Raw genomic sequence first — 15,799 nt, forward strand, 5'->3', positions numbered from 1 at the left:
AAGGGATGCTTAGATCATTGAGTGGGCTTTTTCCCTAAGATGTGTAAAACCCTATTACAACATTTCTGACAAGTGGTTACCGAACCTCTTTAATAAAACTTCTTTAATGTTAGCTCCCCTCCCCCAACAACCCATAGAAGCATAAATGCCAGTTTAGACACCCTACCCTTGTTTCTCTTTAGGACAACCCCACATTTTCCATTCTTGCTTGAAAGTCTATGCTAGAATATAAATCACAGATGTAAAGTCTATGCTAGAATATAAATCACAGATGTAAAGTTCTATCTTCTACCTCCATATCCTGATGAGTTGAAAATAGTCAGCATGTCCCCTTTTTCTCAGACCCAAAAGAATTCCATCAAGATGGTAGAACCTGCCTGAGCCAACCACTGTGGCTCAATGGTTGAACATCGACCCATGAACCAGTAGATCATGCTTCGTTCCCAGCCAGGACACATGCCTAGGTTGGAGGCTCAATCCCCAGTAGGGGGCATGCAAGAGGCAGCCAATGGATGATTCTCATCACTGATATTTCTCTCTCTCCATCTCTCTGAAATTAATTTAAAAAATGTATATAATATATATATATATATTTTAATATATATTTTATTGAATTTTCATAGAGAGGAAGGGAGAGAGATAGAGAGCTAGAAACGTCGATGAGAGAGAATCATCGACCAGCTGCATCCTGCACGCCCCCTACCAGGGATGTGCCTGCAACCAATGTACATGCCATTGACCGGAATCGAACCCGGGACCTTTCAGTCCGCAGGCCGACGCTCTATTCACTGAGCCAAACCGGTTTCGGCTAAAAATATATATATTTTTTTATATTATATAAAAATATATATATATTTTAAAAGATGGCAGAACCTAGCAGAATTACTATCATTTCTAATACCTCAAGTGTTATCTTAAGACCTCAGGGAAATATCTTTTAATGCTCCTTCCTAAAAGGTTGGATATTGAAGCTCTATGGCCTTTTTTTTTTTTTTTTTTTTTTAAATAAAGTAAAATTCTAAAATAATTTTCTTTAAATTTTTTTCCCCCCACAAAAATACTTTGGAATAATTGGAGAAGGGATCGCAAGACAAAACAAAGCCTGAGATTACTGATTATTTGAACTGTAATGCTCACTATCACTGCAATCACCAGTACTAAATGAGGCCTATATCACCCTGGGGAGTAGACCAAACCTCTAAGTACTTATTCACTGACATAAGGAAGCTTGCTTAAATATGGGCATGGAAATGAGGCAGAGAGCAGACCACCCCCTATCCTGGGATCAGTAGTCATTCCTCAGTTATATAGATCTGCCTTCTTCTTCCTCTATTTTGCTTGATTTGAATCTCAAACTTTGCCCACATCTTTAAACTCTGCTTCTTGAGTAAGAAGGACTCAAAATGACAGAAAACTCGATTTAGGCAACTGGTGTCAAAGTATTAGTCACTGTCCACAGCATGACCAGCCAGACTTAGAGCCAAATTTGATCACTACCTGTCCATTGTGTATGTTGGGCAAAATCACACATACACAACCTTATATCAGTACAGAAGCCCAAGCTCTTAACAACAACAGTGGCTCAGGAGCCTCCTCACCTATATCTACTAACCTCCTATAGTATCTACTAATCTGCCTGTAGTGCCCACATTTGATAACCTTCAAACTCTTCCTGACATTATATACGTTGGTGGCTTGTGTATGTTCTCAGCATTCCTTTAACAATAAATTAAATCACTTATGAGAATAACTGTAGTATTTCTAGAGTAATACATGGACATTTTCCTTTAAAAAAATTCAAAAGACTAAGAATATGTTTATGGATTTCATTTTAAGAAACATTGAATTAGGTCCACATCTGCCTAGAAAAATAACAGAATCATAATCAGCAGTGAAGAAAATGTGATTTATTTGTCAAGAAGAATGCAATTTGCACATTTGAAGTCAATTGAAATTGCACAATTTCAATACTAATAAAGAATTGTTTTTCTCTCCTTTAAAAAATATATTTTAGTGATTTTTAAAAAGAGAGGAAGGGAGAGGGAGAGAGAGAAACATCTATGTGGGAGGAAACATCCACTGGTTACGTACAGTTGTGGTAGTAGAAGGGAAGGGGTGAGAAGTAATAGGCATTATTTAATTTATTCCTCCCATCAATTTACAAAGCTCATTACTGTCAAATAACATCCTGATGGTCACATAGGTAATAAATGGAGGAGTATGATCTAATCCATAATACAGATTTTATACATCCAGAATAAAACTGGACTTAAAAATCCATAGTGGATAAGGCAAAATGTAGAGACAAAATTGGACCTATAGCTAGAGTGACCTGCTATTAAGCAACTGGGCCAGCATTTTTAAAATGCTGGGCACAATTTAACCATTTGTAAAAATGGTTATTGATTTTTTTACAGAGAGGAAGAGAGAGGGACAGAGAGCCAGAAACATCGATGAGAGAGAATCAGCTGCCTCCTGCACACCCCCTACTGGGGATGTGCCCACAACCAAGGCACATGCCCTTGATTGGAATCAAACCCGGGACCTCCCATTCCGCAGGCCAACTCTCTATCCACTGAGCCAAACTGGTTTCAGCATAATTTAACCATTTTTAAGTATACGATTCAGTGGAATTAAGTACATTCACAAAGTTGAGTAATTGTCATGATTATTCTATAGGTTCTTTTTTATATTATTCTCTATTCTTAGCAAAGTACAATGCACACAGAAAGTGCTCCATAAATAAATGGTTAACTTGCTTAGATACTATCATGTCCATGTGATGATAATGAGAGGATGTGGGCACTCTGATTATGTTCCCAAGTCATTTGTTCACTAAATGGAGCTTCTGTGAGTCCTTGACCATGTGGTCATGAGAACTCAGTCACCCTGGGAATAGTAATCAGGGTTTCTCCTTTGAGCTACAGCCTAATAACAATCTGTCCTTACACAGATTATTATAAATAGGACATCTGTATAGAGCTATGGCTATAGTCTAACTTTCCCTGCACGAACCTTCCTTAGATTAGGGATTAGGAACTGCTTAATAACCTAATAGTACTAATATGTATAATAGTTAAATGGCCTAAAACCCTTCTTTTTCCTTTCATGTGTTGATCTCATTAGAAGGGAAATGTGTTTGTCTTGAATGAGAACTTTTTATGATGTTTAGTTTGGCCGAGACCGGTTTGGCTCAATGGATAGAGCGTTGGCTTGGGGACTGAAGGGACCCGGGTTCGATTCCGGTCAAGGGCATGTACCTTGGTTGCAGGCATATCCCCAGTGGGGGGTGTGCAAGAGGCGGCTGATCAATGACTCTCTCTCATCGATGTTTCTAACTCTCTATCTCTCTCTCTTCCTCTCTGTACAAAATCAATAAAATATATTAAAAAAAAAAAGATGTTTAGTTTGTTTTTTAAATAAATTTTAAGTATAATCTACGTACATTAAACCTCATACATCTCATGTGTACATACCAATGACTTTTGACAAATGTATATATCTGTATAACCTGACATACAGATCTTACAAGGTACATTAGATCAGAGATTATGCATTATAATTAAATAAACATTGATTCTAAAAACAACATTTTGGGATTCTTGTATCATTCTTTTTTATATATAAATATGTTAATAGCTTGTACAGATACCTAATCCAGAAACTTTTATTTTGCTTCTTCTGCACTTAGAGGTATCAAAAAAAGGAAAATGCTTTAAAGATTTTGCTATATTTGCCGTAGCTGGTTGCTCAGTGGTTATATCATTTGCCTGCAAATTGAAGAGTTGTAATTTCAATTCAAGGGCACATATCTCAGTTGCGGGCTCAACCCTCCACCCCTATTGGGGTATCTGCCAGAGGCAACCAATCGATGTGTGAATCTCACACTGGTGTTTGTCTCTGACTCTATTTTTCCCTTCCATTCTCTCTAAAAATAAATTGAAAAAATATCCTTGGGTGAGGATTAACCAAAAAAAAAAAAAAGAAAAAAAATTTTTTTTAAACAATATTCAATTTAAGCATTATATTTCAAGAAAAAAATCCACACGTTAGAAAACAAGCAGAGAAAGGGTCTAGTACTGATAAGCCTAGAAATCATATTTTAGTAATACATTAGAGAATCAAGGGTTTTTAAGAGAAGAAAATACGGTAAGGTGGGATAGTGTGAGGAAAGAGAAGGTGGTCTCAAAAAGGTTGAAAAACTTTTATATGGAAAAGAGATAAAACTTGTTCAGCATATGGCTCCAAGGAGCAAAAGTGCTAGAGGGAAGTTATTAAAGGGCAGAGTTTACTTTACATGAGAAGAACTTCTAAGAGCCTCCAAATGGGATGGTTGAAGTATGATGTGTCCCTGCATTGTAATTGTTCAAAAAGAGGTGAAAGACCATCTATTTGAGAAGTTGGGGCAAGAGTAGATTAGTTGACATTTTAAGTCCTTTTCAATTCCAATTCTGAGATTGGTTGATCTAGGAACCTCTTATAATTTAAAGCCAGGTATCAAGGAAATCATAACTCAAAAATGTACAACCCAAATCATAGTTTGATCAAGAACGAAGAACTAAACCTAGCCAGAAGCATCAGCAGAAACAGGGTTGCTCCTGCAGGTACATCCATACATACACACACATAACTCATATATCCAACCTTCCCACACACAATTCCTGGGAAGAAAAAGGAATTTAGAAGAATAGTAACCAAATCTATTCTATTTTCTCCACTAAATTTACTTTATGTTCTCTAATCTATGTTAACAGTTTCACTGGCTACCTGATTAGGCAGAATAAAGCCTTAATGTTTCTTATCTTTGACTTTTCCATCTTCCTCTAATTTCTATCCCAGTTGTCCTTTATCTATGGGAAATATGTTGCAAGACCTACAGTAGATGCCTGAAACTACAGATAGTATTGAACCCTATATATACTGTGTTTTTTCCTACATACACACACATACTTCACAGCTTTGCTTTGGTATATACAAATTGCCAGCATCACTACTCTTGCACTTGGGGGTCATTATTAAGTAAAACAAGGGTTACTGGAACACAGGCATTGTCATACCATGACATTCTAGCTGATAAGCCAAGATACTATTAAGTGACTAAGGGCAGGGAGCATATACAACATGGATACTATGGACAAAGGTATGTTTCATGTCTTGAGCTAAGACAGCGTAGGACAGTGCCAGATTTCATCATGCTACCCAGAACTATGTACAATTTAAAACTTATTATTTCTGGAATTTTCCATTTAACATTTTCAGACCACAGTAGACCACAGTAACTAAAACCATGGAAAGCAAAATTGTAGAAAGCAAAACCACAGATAAGGGGGTTTGGGGGAGTACTATACTTGCTTTGCCATTGCTCTTGGTGAAACTCTTGCAATTGTTTTCTAACCAGTCATCCTGCCTATATCCCCTCTCCAAGGCCATTCCTCACACTGTGATCTTTCTGAAGCACAGATGGGATGGATCACAGCACTCTACCTGTTCAAAAATCTATACTGGCTCCTACATAGTAAAGTTCAAATTATTTGGTATGGCCTTCAGTGCCATCTGAATCTCACCCTAACCATTCTTGCTTTGCTTGCCCATGGTACCTTATGCTTAGATTATACTGCAATACTTGTCACTCCTAAATTATACTGTACTCCATGTCTTTGTTCAGCTATTTTCAAATGTACCTCTCACTCCACCTGTGGACACTTTCCTCTATTTTCAAGGCTCAAGCAAAGGCTACTTATCTTGTGAAGCTATCCTTAATGCTTCCACCTCACAACCCCTTCCTCCCTCAAATGTTGCTTCTTAGAGCTTATATTACTTCTTGTCATATATTTTTGCATTTAACAATCATGCTTGAAATTTCAAGTTTGGAGATCCAAGCATATCTCTACCTACTGTAAATCCTTAAAGGCAGAGAACAAGCTTCATTTATTTCTATAGCCAACCTTATCAGACTCACAATGCCAAGGACCTAATACAGTACCTTCTATGGCTCCATAAAAGTGCTTAATAAATGTTTATTGAACTTATCTGGAATTTGACAACAATTAGACTCCTATCCATGACATAATAGCAGTCTTAAAAATTATAACTTCTATTAAAATTCTAGTCAAAGGTCTAATGACTGATAAAAGCCTTTTAGCTATTAATCTAACATCTCTGAACCAAAAACTGTCATATACTTACATTCACTAGGAGAGAGAATTCTGTGACCAGGTGGCTAAGTTCAATTAGGTCCTTAAAAGAAGAAGGAGAGAGGGAGGTTATTTACTTTTATGCCTCACAGTTACAAAAAAATAATAAAGTAAAAAAATTAACATACCGCTTCTAAGGTTTCCCATGATTCTGCAGCATTTTGATCTCGAGGAATTTCAGGCAATGCATATATCTGAGTCATACTCTGAGGATCAGCTTCAGCTTCAGTAGTGTGAAATGCTCCTGAATAAACATAGCCTCATGTTTAGTGTTTATCTGCTCTGCTATAAAGGCAACAGCATTAATCGACTCCAAAAACAATTGTCATGTAAAATGCTTAATAATTAAATTCAGGCTGAAAGCAAATTGATTATTCTATAAAAACAGATTTATCTATAGGCAGATTATTCCCAGGTTAACAAGTATTTTTTTCTTTATTCTACAAAGTCATCTTAAAATAAAAAAATGGCTGAATAACTAGGGCTAGATGTGAAAGCACCTCCAAAGGAAAACTATTCTATTTGCCCAATGCTCCATGAAAAGATATCCAGATTTAACATTTTCATTGCTAAATTATTAACCTTTTTCTTTGGTTATTTTAATAATCAACATCAGATCCTTAAGCTGTTAGAAGTAGAGAAGTGATGTGTTTTTAGCAATCAAAATCAGTCATTTTTAGTAACAAATTTGTCATAAAAACTAACACCTATTACTAAGTGTATATTTTTGTATATACTAATACCCTATTTCTCTTCAGAGTCATTTTCTGACCCATCCCTCCATTGCTTCTAATTCTTTTCTGAGTTTTAAGAAGTCATCAACACACTATGGTTTTCCTCATTAAACACTGTTATGATGATGAATTAATTTACATTCCAAACTCCATCTTCAAATCTTTATTTCCCTGTGTTAGTTTTACCAATTGTTCATTCATTAAACATATATTTATACAATGCCTACTATATTACCAATCAGCGTGATAAGATGCTGGGTACACAATGGTAAACCATAAAATAGTTCCAAGGAGTCAATATAGTATGGTGGTTAAGGGTATGGGCCTCATCAGAAAGACCTGGGTAAGTATCCTTGTTTGGCTATTCACTAGTTCTTTTACTTGGGAAGGTATTTCATCTTTTAAACTTATTTTCCTAGTTTATAAAATAAGATGATACTTTGCATGGTGCCTGGCTTACATATCAAGTATAAGTGGTTAGCAGTTACTACTACTGCCATTGCTGCTGCTACTATTATTAAGGGAGCTTATCATATATGTGATAAAGACATGTTAACAGGCAAACTCAGTATAGTCTCATAAGAACTGTGATATGGGTAAGTATTGAATGCTATATGAGCACAGAGTGAGTTAACTAGATCTGTGGAGAAGCGAGTGGTCCAAGAAAGTTCTGGAGCTAAAGCCTGAGGATGAACAGAAATTATATAATTGAACTGGGGCAAGAGTGAAGGCAGAAACAGAGTATTCAGGTCAAGGAGAATAATATGTGCATAGGTTTGGGGACTGAAAGGAGTTCAGTATAGCTGAAGCATACTCTATGACAAAAGAAAAGCAAAGGTTGAGGTTGGAAATCAAGAGTGACATTACTCGTGGCATTGTAAATTATGTTCAAGAGTTTTGTCCTTCTCATAAGATCAATATAAAACTATTAAAAGGAATAGGAGACTATTGGTAAGATGCAAGGTGTCATATCAAATTTCAGATTTAGAAAGGGAACCATAGCTGTGGTATAAATAATAGATTAAGGACGGACTTGAAAGGTAAAAAAAATTAAGAGAGTGAAACACAAGTTGGAAGGCTTTTCAATATGTCTGATGTAAAACGATGATGATCTAATCTGGGATTGTGGCAGTGGAAATGTAAAGAAGAAATCTGAAAGTCTTCTTTCCTTTTTCCTCCATACTTCAAGCTTAAAACAATACCTACCACTTTAATATTTTCTGAGCACTCATGTATTTTGTTGGGTACTAGGGATAAAAAAGTAATACAAAGTAGTTGCTCTCAAGGAAAGTATATTCTAGAAAAGTTAGACATAAAAAGAAACAATCCTAAAAATAGTAAGAGAGTTCATGAATATCTAAGTAAATAGATACAGATACACATAGGCTGTGTGGGTGTTCCAGGCTGGGGTGGCATGTGACCCAGCTAGTGTGGTATACAGTGTGGGACAGCTTCCTAAAAAAAAATGATCTTACTAACCAAAGAAGATAATATAAATGTAGGTAGAGAAGCTAGCATGAAAAAGGCCTCAAAGAGGAAAAAATATAGTTTAACATAAAATCAGCAATTTAGTCTTGCCAAAGCATAAAGTAAAAGCCATAAAGTTACAAGAATAAGATATTATAGATGGTTTTAAGGGGTCTTATAATCCAGTTAAAGACTTTGGACTATCTGATAGACAGTGGAGAGCTACTGAAGAGCTGTAAGCAGGGAGATGATAGTAACATATGACACCTGATCTAATCCTAAAAGTATATTATTATAACACTAAGTCCAACTTCTCTCTCAATTTCTTCTTCCATTCTAGCCTATGACAATGGTATTTTATAAATAGAATTACTAATTTACTTTCATAATTCAGGAAAGCTTTACCTCTCGAGAAGCACACACACACCTATTTAAATTGTTTAGGAAGGGCAGAAACATCAATGTGAGAGACACACATAGATTGGTTGCCTTCCACAGGTGCCCTGGGATTGAACCTGCAACCAAGGTACATGCCCTCATCCGGAATGGAACCCAGGACCCTTCAGTATTAGCTAACACTCTATCTAGGGTTGATGATATTCTTTTATTTTTATTATAAGAATATATATATATATTTAGAGGGAAAGGGAGAGGGAGAGCAATATCTCTCATCATCTCAACATCAATGATGAGAGATAATCATTGATCAGTGGCCTCCTGCATGCATGCCCCCTACTGGGGATCAAGCCTGTACCCAGGCATATGCCCTTGACGGGAATTGAACCTGGGACCCTTTGGTCCATAGGCCGATGCTCTATCCCCTGACCCAAACCAGCTTGGGCTGATGGTATTCTTTTAATTTTGAATCTTAATTTACCTGAATATATTTCCTTATCTTAAAGGAAGAGCAAAAACATGAGCTACAGAGTAAATTTTACATTACAAAATTATGGCATCCTGTAATATTTTAAAAACTCTCCATAATCTTTACAAATGCTTAAGAGTTATTTATTTACCTCATGTCCTAATATCACACAAAGACACTTTCATTTTAATTTCAATCAAAATAAATGAAATACTCTAAGACCTTCTTCCACTTAATATGCCTATTATAAGAAGAACTCCAACTTCTTTAGTAACTTCATTATTAACAAACAAAATGTAAAGCATAACTTCATAAACATAACACCCACTCTAAATATTTTTTAAAGCATTATCTTTGTACTATAGAGAGGATTTAAATAAATTATGCCAGGGTATATAACAACATGAGGAGAAATTATCATATATAAATTATTGATCTAAACAATGAAAGGTTGGGAAATGTTTGACATTGTAGGCAAACATTAAAGATTTCCCTCAGCAAAAAATAAAAATGTTTAAGTCATTTACATATCACTTGAAACCAAACTGCATATGCATCTTAGTTCAAATGAAGTCTTAGAACAAAGAAATCGGTTCTATTCCATGGAAAATCCTGTTGTAAACTTACAAGGCAGAACATCATTAATCAATTCAAGGCATGGCTAGTAATTAAGAAAGGAAACCCTTTAATTTCTACAACTTCCGTAATTTATTTATTCCGGCTTGTATTAAAAATCTGTACTTCGGTGGTCACCCACTGACTGAACTTTTACAAAGTGCTATAGACAGAAGGAAAGAAAACACTGAAACAGATTATAGCTACAGGAAAGAAGGCTAAAGAACTATTATTCTGTGCACGTAAGTCAAAATTGCTATTGTTTTATATGACATATTAATTTCAGCTAGTTCTATCTACATGCAAACAATTGCAAGTGTAAAGGGCACAGAATATATCACTCACCACTGTTTTTAAAACTCGTTCTAAAATTGTATTATTGTCTATAAACTCAAGATAGATTTAGTTGAAGTGAGAAATAAGCTTAATATATAGACATAAGACTTTCCCTTTCTCTGTCTAAACATCCATTCATTCACTCATTTATTCATACTCATTCTGTCCTCACCACAATGCACACCCTCCCTCCATATTTCAGGAAAAGTCAGTGATTCTACTATAAATTACAATATATATTAAAAATTTCCACTAGCTCTTTGGTCTCAGCTGCAGAAACGAGGGGACGAAAGGAATGTCATTGTTCAGCAAGCGCACAAAACGCACACGCGCTGTGCCACTGTGCCTAAAAGAACTACCACCTACAGAAGTCTACCTGGGGCAAGTGCAGCTACCCTGCCACGCAGAACAGGAAGTATAACTGGAGTGTCAAAGCTGGTGAAATGACGAAACATTACTGGAACTGGCTGCATGAGGGACCTAAAAATTGTATACCATGGATTCCATAAAGGAACAACACCTAAACACAAGAGGGCAGCTACTGCAGCATCCAGTTCATTGTAAGGATTTCAAAGGCTGGTCGTGAAACAGATATTCTGGTTTAAAAATATTTTTTTCCCCACTGAACTTTACTACACTAGGAAAAATGTCATTATGAATCTATATTAATTCAAAAGTATTTCCTGATTTTTTTTTTTCACTTTCTGACAGTTTAAGATTACTGAAAATAATTTACTGATCATCTATATAAACCTAACTATCAAAATAAAATGACTTCTAAATCATGGCTTAACCTAGCTGCAAAGAAAATTAAAACCAATTGAAAACACATCTTCTGAATAATATACAAAAACCATTTGCATGTTTCACAAAATGGTTCAGTACATGTATATACCTGTGATAAAATCTAAAATTTCATCAAATTCAATATGCTGGTCTGAAGTTAACATAAGTTTTAAGATTGGATTATTTTCTTTTGTGAATATTTGTTTAAAATCTAATACGATTCTGTTCCTATTGCGCTGGTGAAGTTGTGTGCTGGATGGGGAGGAAAGAAAGACAAGATGGAGAGAAGCAATGATCCCCTCTGTATGACTTGGAACACCTTTCTAAATACAATTCAAATCTGTTGGTGGGAAGCAATGTGCTAAAAATGAAACTAGACACACAAGTAAGACAGAAGGGAGTTTCTCAGATCTAGCAAGATTGGCAGAGAAGATTTACTTTAAAAAACTCTCAGAAGCTGGACAAAAGAAACAGAAAAATCATCCCAGATTTCTTTCATTCTCCAGAGAACATAAAACGCCCTATTCTACTTGTTATTTCTATCTGTAAATGAAAAACTATTTTTGTATTCTGATCTCACTCAACTGAAATGTGGCAACATTACTCCAAATATCTCTGCTGATGTTTCCAACCAATTTACTTAGAATCAGATTGAATTTTTAAAGGAAAAAGTATTTTAAGGCCCTTCACTTTATGCAAATCAACCTTTTTTTTTTTTTCCTGTATAGACTGTCACTACTATATTGAGTATCTAAAGCAAAAATAAGAAAAAGCCAGAGAACACTGGATAAAAACATGCAGAATGACAGAAAAAAATCTATAGCTAAAAGAAGACTAGACATGAAGTGGAACAAATCCAATCCCACTACTAAAGCTTTACGTAAATTAGTGCTTTCTTTTCATAATCTTGTTCCCCCATCCTCTCAATTTTTTAAATAATATTTCTGGAGTTGAGGCAACTTAGAAGAAACTCTCATATTTGATGAAAAAACTCAGGCACTTGGTGAGACAGTTATTTGAACTGCTTAATGTTGGCAATGGTGCAATATGACTCAGACCATTCAGAATTTGAAATTCTAACACTGTTTTAGGTCTAACTTAGGTATTTGATTTTATAAAGGGAATGACTGTCTTAATCAAATTCGAATTGGTTGCAGAGATGTAATTTTGTAGTTTCTCCAAGTGTTCAAGTGATTAGAGATCTTAGGCCAAAATGGTATTCCATGAATTGAGAAGTTTGAGGATCAAGAGAGTTTTGCTGGAGCTCCAGGGGCGCAATCGGTTAACACGCAGTACTTATAAGAGAGTTGGAAAATAAACTTTATCTGTTATTTCTTTCCCCTCATCCTCTGGCCTGCGTTAATCTTTTCATTTCCTCTGTATACATGCTTTTCAAATTTTGCCAATTTTTTTTTAATACTAGTCAGTTTGGAGAAAGTTTGTTGTCAATACAACAAAATAGCATACATATCAAATCACAAATATATCAATATATGTGTAACTCCATCTATTGAAAAAAATCCGAATTATTAACCGGTATACCTGGTATTATCTGCAATATCTATACAAAGAGGTGAATTAACTGCATCACTATGATTAAGAATAAGACTAGTACATTACCACCAACAGTCATAGATCTGGTCAAAGAAGGCTGTAATAAAGTTTCTTCATCATTAAATTGTTTCTCAAGTTCTTCTACAGATTCCTGACGGAGCTGGAGAAATTCTGCTGCCGCTGCTGCTGCTGCTTCTTTAACAGGATCTATCATTCTCCTCAGAAGTATTAGGTCATCTTTCCGGACTTTCAAACAAAGCTTCTCCATTTCTCGGATATTGGAGCGAAGTTGCTATAAAAGAAAAATGTATCATTAAAGCCACCATATATCTTAGTATAAGATGTCTTTATTTTCAGAGATAATTTGTGATAATGATTATGAATGAAAATGATTGCAATAGAAAGTATGGATAACATTGCTATGCTTCATGTCTTTGTACAAAACCAACTTCTTTTGAAACTCACATCCTCATACTTTTAATTTATTTAGTGTTTTTCCTTTATTAAATATGATTATTACAAGGAAACAAATGCTCTTCATAATATATCAAACACTGCAGAAACATATCAAGAAAAATTTGATTTCTCCGCTTCACCAATTCCACTACCTCTCTTAATCCATATTTCTCTTCATTCATCCAAACACTGATAGACAGAATCATTTTTTTACAAGAAATGAATTTTATTTATTTATTATGCACAATCTTACATAATAATAGACAAACATGTAAAATTGACCATACCTCCGCTATGCCCACAGCCAATCAGGAGTGAGTATGCAAATCAACCCAACAAAGATGGCAGGTTAATTTGCATATGAATGCATGGAGCAGCCAGGAGGGGCAGGACACCTGCCATGAGGGGCAGGAGGGTGGTGGAGGGAGCTACAGGAGCAGTGCTCCAGCCAGGAGCAGTGCTCCAGCCAGGAGCAAGGACTTGCAGGCTCCCAGATGGCCAGGAGCAAAGTCAGGGGAAGAAAGGCCTATTCTTGCATGAATATCATGCAGTGGGCTTCTAGTAATATATAATTTGTCATTCCACATCCCAACTTAATATCATCACAGATATCCTTCCTAGCCAATGGTTGTACCATATTCCATAGTATGGATGGAATGTAATTTATTCAAATACTCCTCCAGTGGTCAACAGTCATTCATGTTTCCAATTTAAATTATTTATGAAACAAATATTCTTGAATATAAAGCCTAATACACTATAATTATATATATATATGTATATATATATGTGATGGTAGATACTATATACTATATTTCATAAAAATGATTCCCCAAAGTGAAAGTACACAGTCAAGGGATAATGTGCATTTTTGTTTCAATAGCTATTATCATCAGCTTTTTTCCTGAACAGCTATAACAATTCATATAGTACTACTACTAAAATATGAGTATCCATTTCCCCAGTACTACATGTTATCTCATTGTTTTTTACTTTACATTTCTGAGTGAAATTGCTGAATTTTGTCCAAATGATTCTCCCTTCTTTCAAAACCATCTATTGGCATAATCATAAATTTTCCTCTAATGTGCTAATATAATGAATCATGAACAAGAGTCATAAACAGACCCATCTTTATATTTCTGAAATAAAGTCCTGCCTGGTATGTACATGTGTATATAATCTTTTAAAAAAAAATTTAAATTCTTTATTATTGAAAGTATTGCATGCCTCCTTTTTTCTCCCACTGACTTCTCCCTGACTAATGCCACCCCTCAACCACTGCCACCTCCCTCCCACCCCCCAGCAGATGCCCACACCTCCTACTGTCTGTGTCCACTGGTTATGCATGCATACAAGTCCTTTGGTTGGGTTGATCTCTTAACTCCCATTCCACCCTTCCCTTTCTTCCCTCTGAGGTTTGACCATCTGTTCAATGCTTCTATGTCTCTGGATCTGTTTTTGTTCATCAGTTTATGTTGTTCATTATATTCCATAAATGAGTGAGATCATGTGGTATTTATCTTGCTCTGACTGGCTTATTTTGCTTAGCATAATGCTCACCAGTTCCATCCTTGCTGTTGCAAATGGTAAGAATTCCTTCTTTTTTACTGACGCACAGTATTCCATTGTGTAGATGTACCAGTTTTTTAATCTACTCATCTGGAATTATTTTTAATAGTAACTCAGGCGGATAGAAAGTGCACTTAATACCTATATAAGTAAGTCCTCTTTAGATATTTGTTGAGGAAATGAGTGAAAGCTTCTTTTCTCCTTTGATTTTTTATTCATTTGGTGGTTCAGTTTTTATTATTTAATGTTTTTTATTAATTTGGGAGAGAGAGAAACATTGATTGGCTGCCTCCTGCACAATCCCCACTGGGAATGAAGTCCATAACTTGGGCATGTGCCCTGACTGGGAATCAAACCAGCAACCTTTTAGTGGATGGGTTAATGCTCAACCACTGAGCAACACTGGCTGGGCTTGGTTATTATTTTTTAAGCTATGTATATTCTTATATATTCCTTTTGAAACTAAGTAAAAAGTTCAAAATTTGTTTCTACTGTAATAATTCACTGACCTGGCTTTTACAGAAACTAAATTAGGCTAGTCTCCCATAGCAATGGTGATGCAGAATTTGTTGAGAACACGGATTTCTGTTCACCTTTGAAAATTATCTGATTCAGTAGATTTCAGACCACATTTAGAAAGGTATTGCTATACAGATTCCAAGTTTGCGTAAATACAAAAAAATCAGCCATGAACTTACAGAACTTATCATAGCATGAACTTATCATAGCATGCCTTACACAACTACATTGGATTCTTAAAATGCCACTTATCAGATTATCTTTTTTAGTAGTGTCAGAAGTTCACTTTTTAGAAACTCTCTTAGAAAAGATCCTATCGCAATATAATTTCTGCTATATTATCATACAACTATTTTCTTTCAATTTGACTCACTTCCCTAAAGTATCACTTTTTCTAGTATTTATTTTTATAACTATTATGAATTCCAAGCTAGCATGATTGTTTTCTCTTATGGGTTTCCTTCTCACTTCACTATTTTATGGTTGTATGTCAGAACTAATTCCAAAAGAGTTAATTCTTTTATTACTTTTTGTTGTTGTTAATCCTCACCGAGGATATTTTTTCCATTAATTTTTAGAGAAAGTGGAAGGGAGGGAAAGAAGGAGGGTGATAGAAAGGGAAGGGAGAGAGAGAAACGTTGATGTGAGAGAGGCATTAATTGGTAGCTTCCTGCTGTACCCTGACCAGGCCAGGGAATAAA

General features: G+C 35.4%; 1 protein-coding gene across 1 annotated transcript in view; it reads right to left on the bottom strand.

Moving 5' to 3' along the window:
- STX17 (syntaxin 17) overlaps positions 1-15,799 on the bottom strand; it is a 35,899-nt gene that overhangs the window by 2,772 nt on the left and 17,328 nt on the right. The window contains exons 4-6 of the mRNA XM_084899761.1: positions 12,618-12,843; positions 6,323-6,438; positions 6,187-6,237 (exon numbers count right to left, since the gene is read on the bottom strand). Coding sequence (XP_084755887.1) covers positions 6,187-6,237; positions 6,323-6,438; positions 12,618-12,843 — 393 coding nt within the window. The remainder of the gene's footprint in view (positions 1-6,186; positions 6,238-6,322; positions 6,439-12,617; positions 12,844-15,799) is intronic.

The sequence above is a fragment of the Pipistrellus hanaki genome, assembly GCF_964339955.1.
Source record: "Pipistrellus hanaki genome assembly, chromosome: 11".
Lineage (NCBI taxonomy): Eukaryota > Metazoa > Chordata > Mammalia > Chiroptera > Vespertilionidae > Pipistrellus > Pipistrellus hanaki.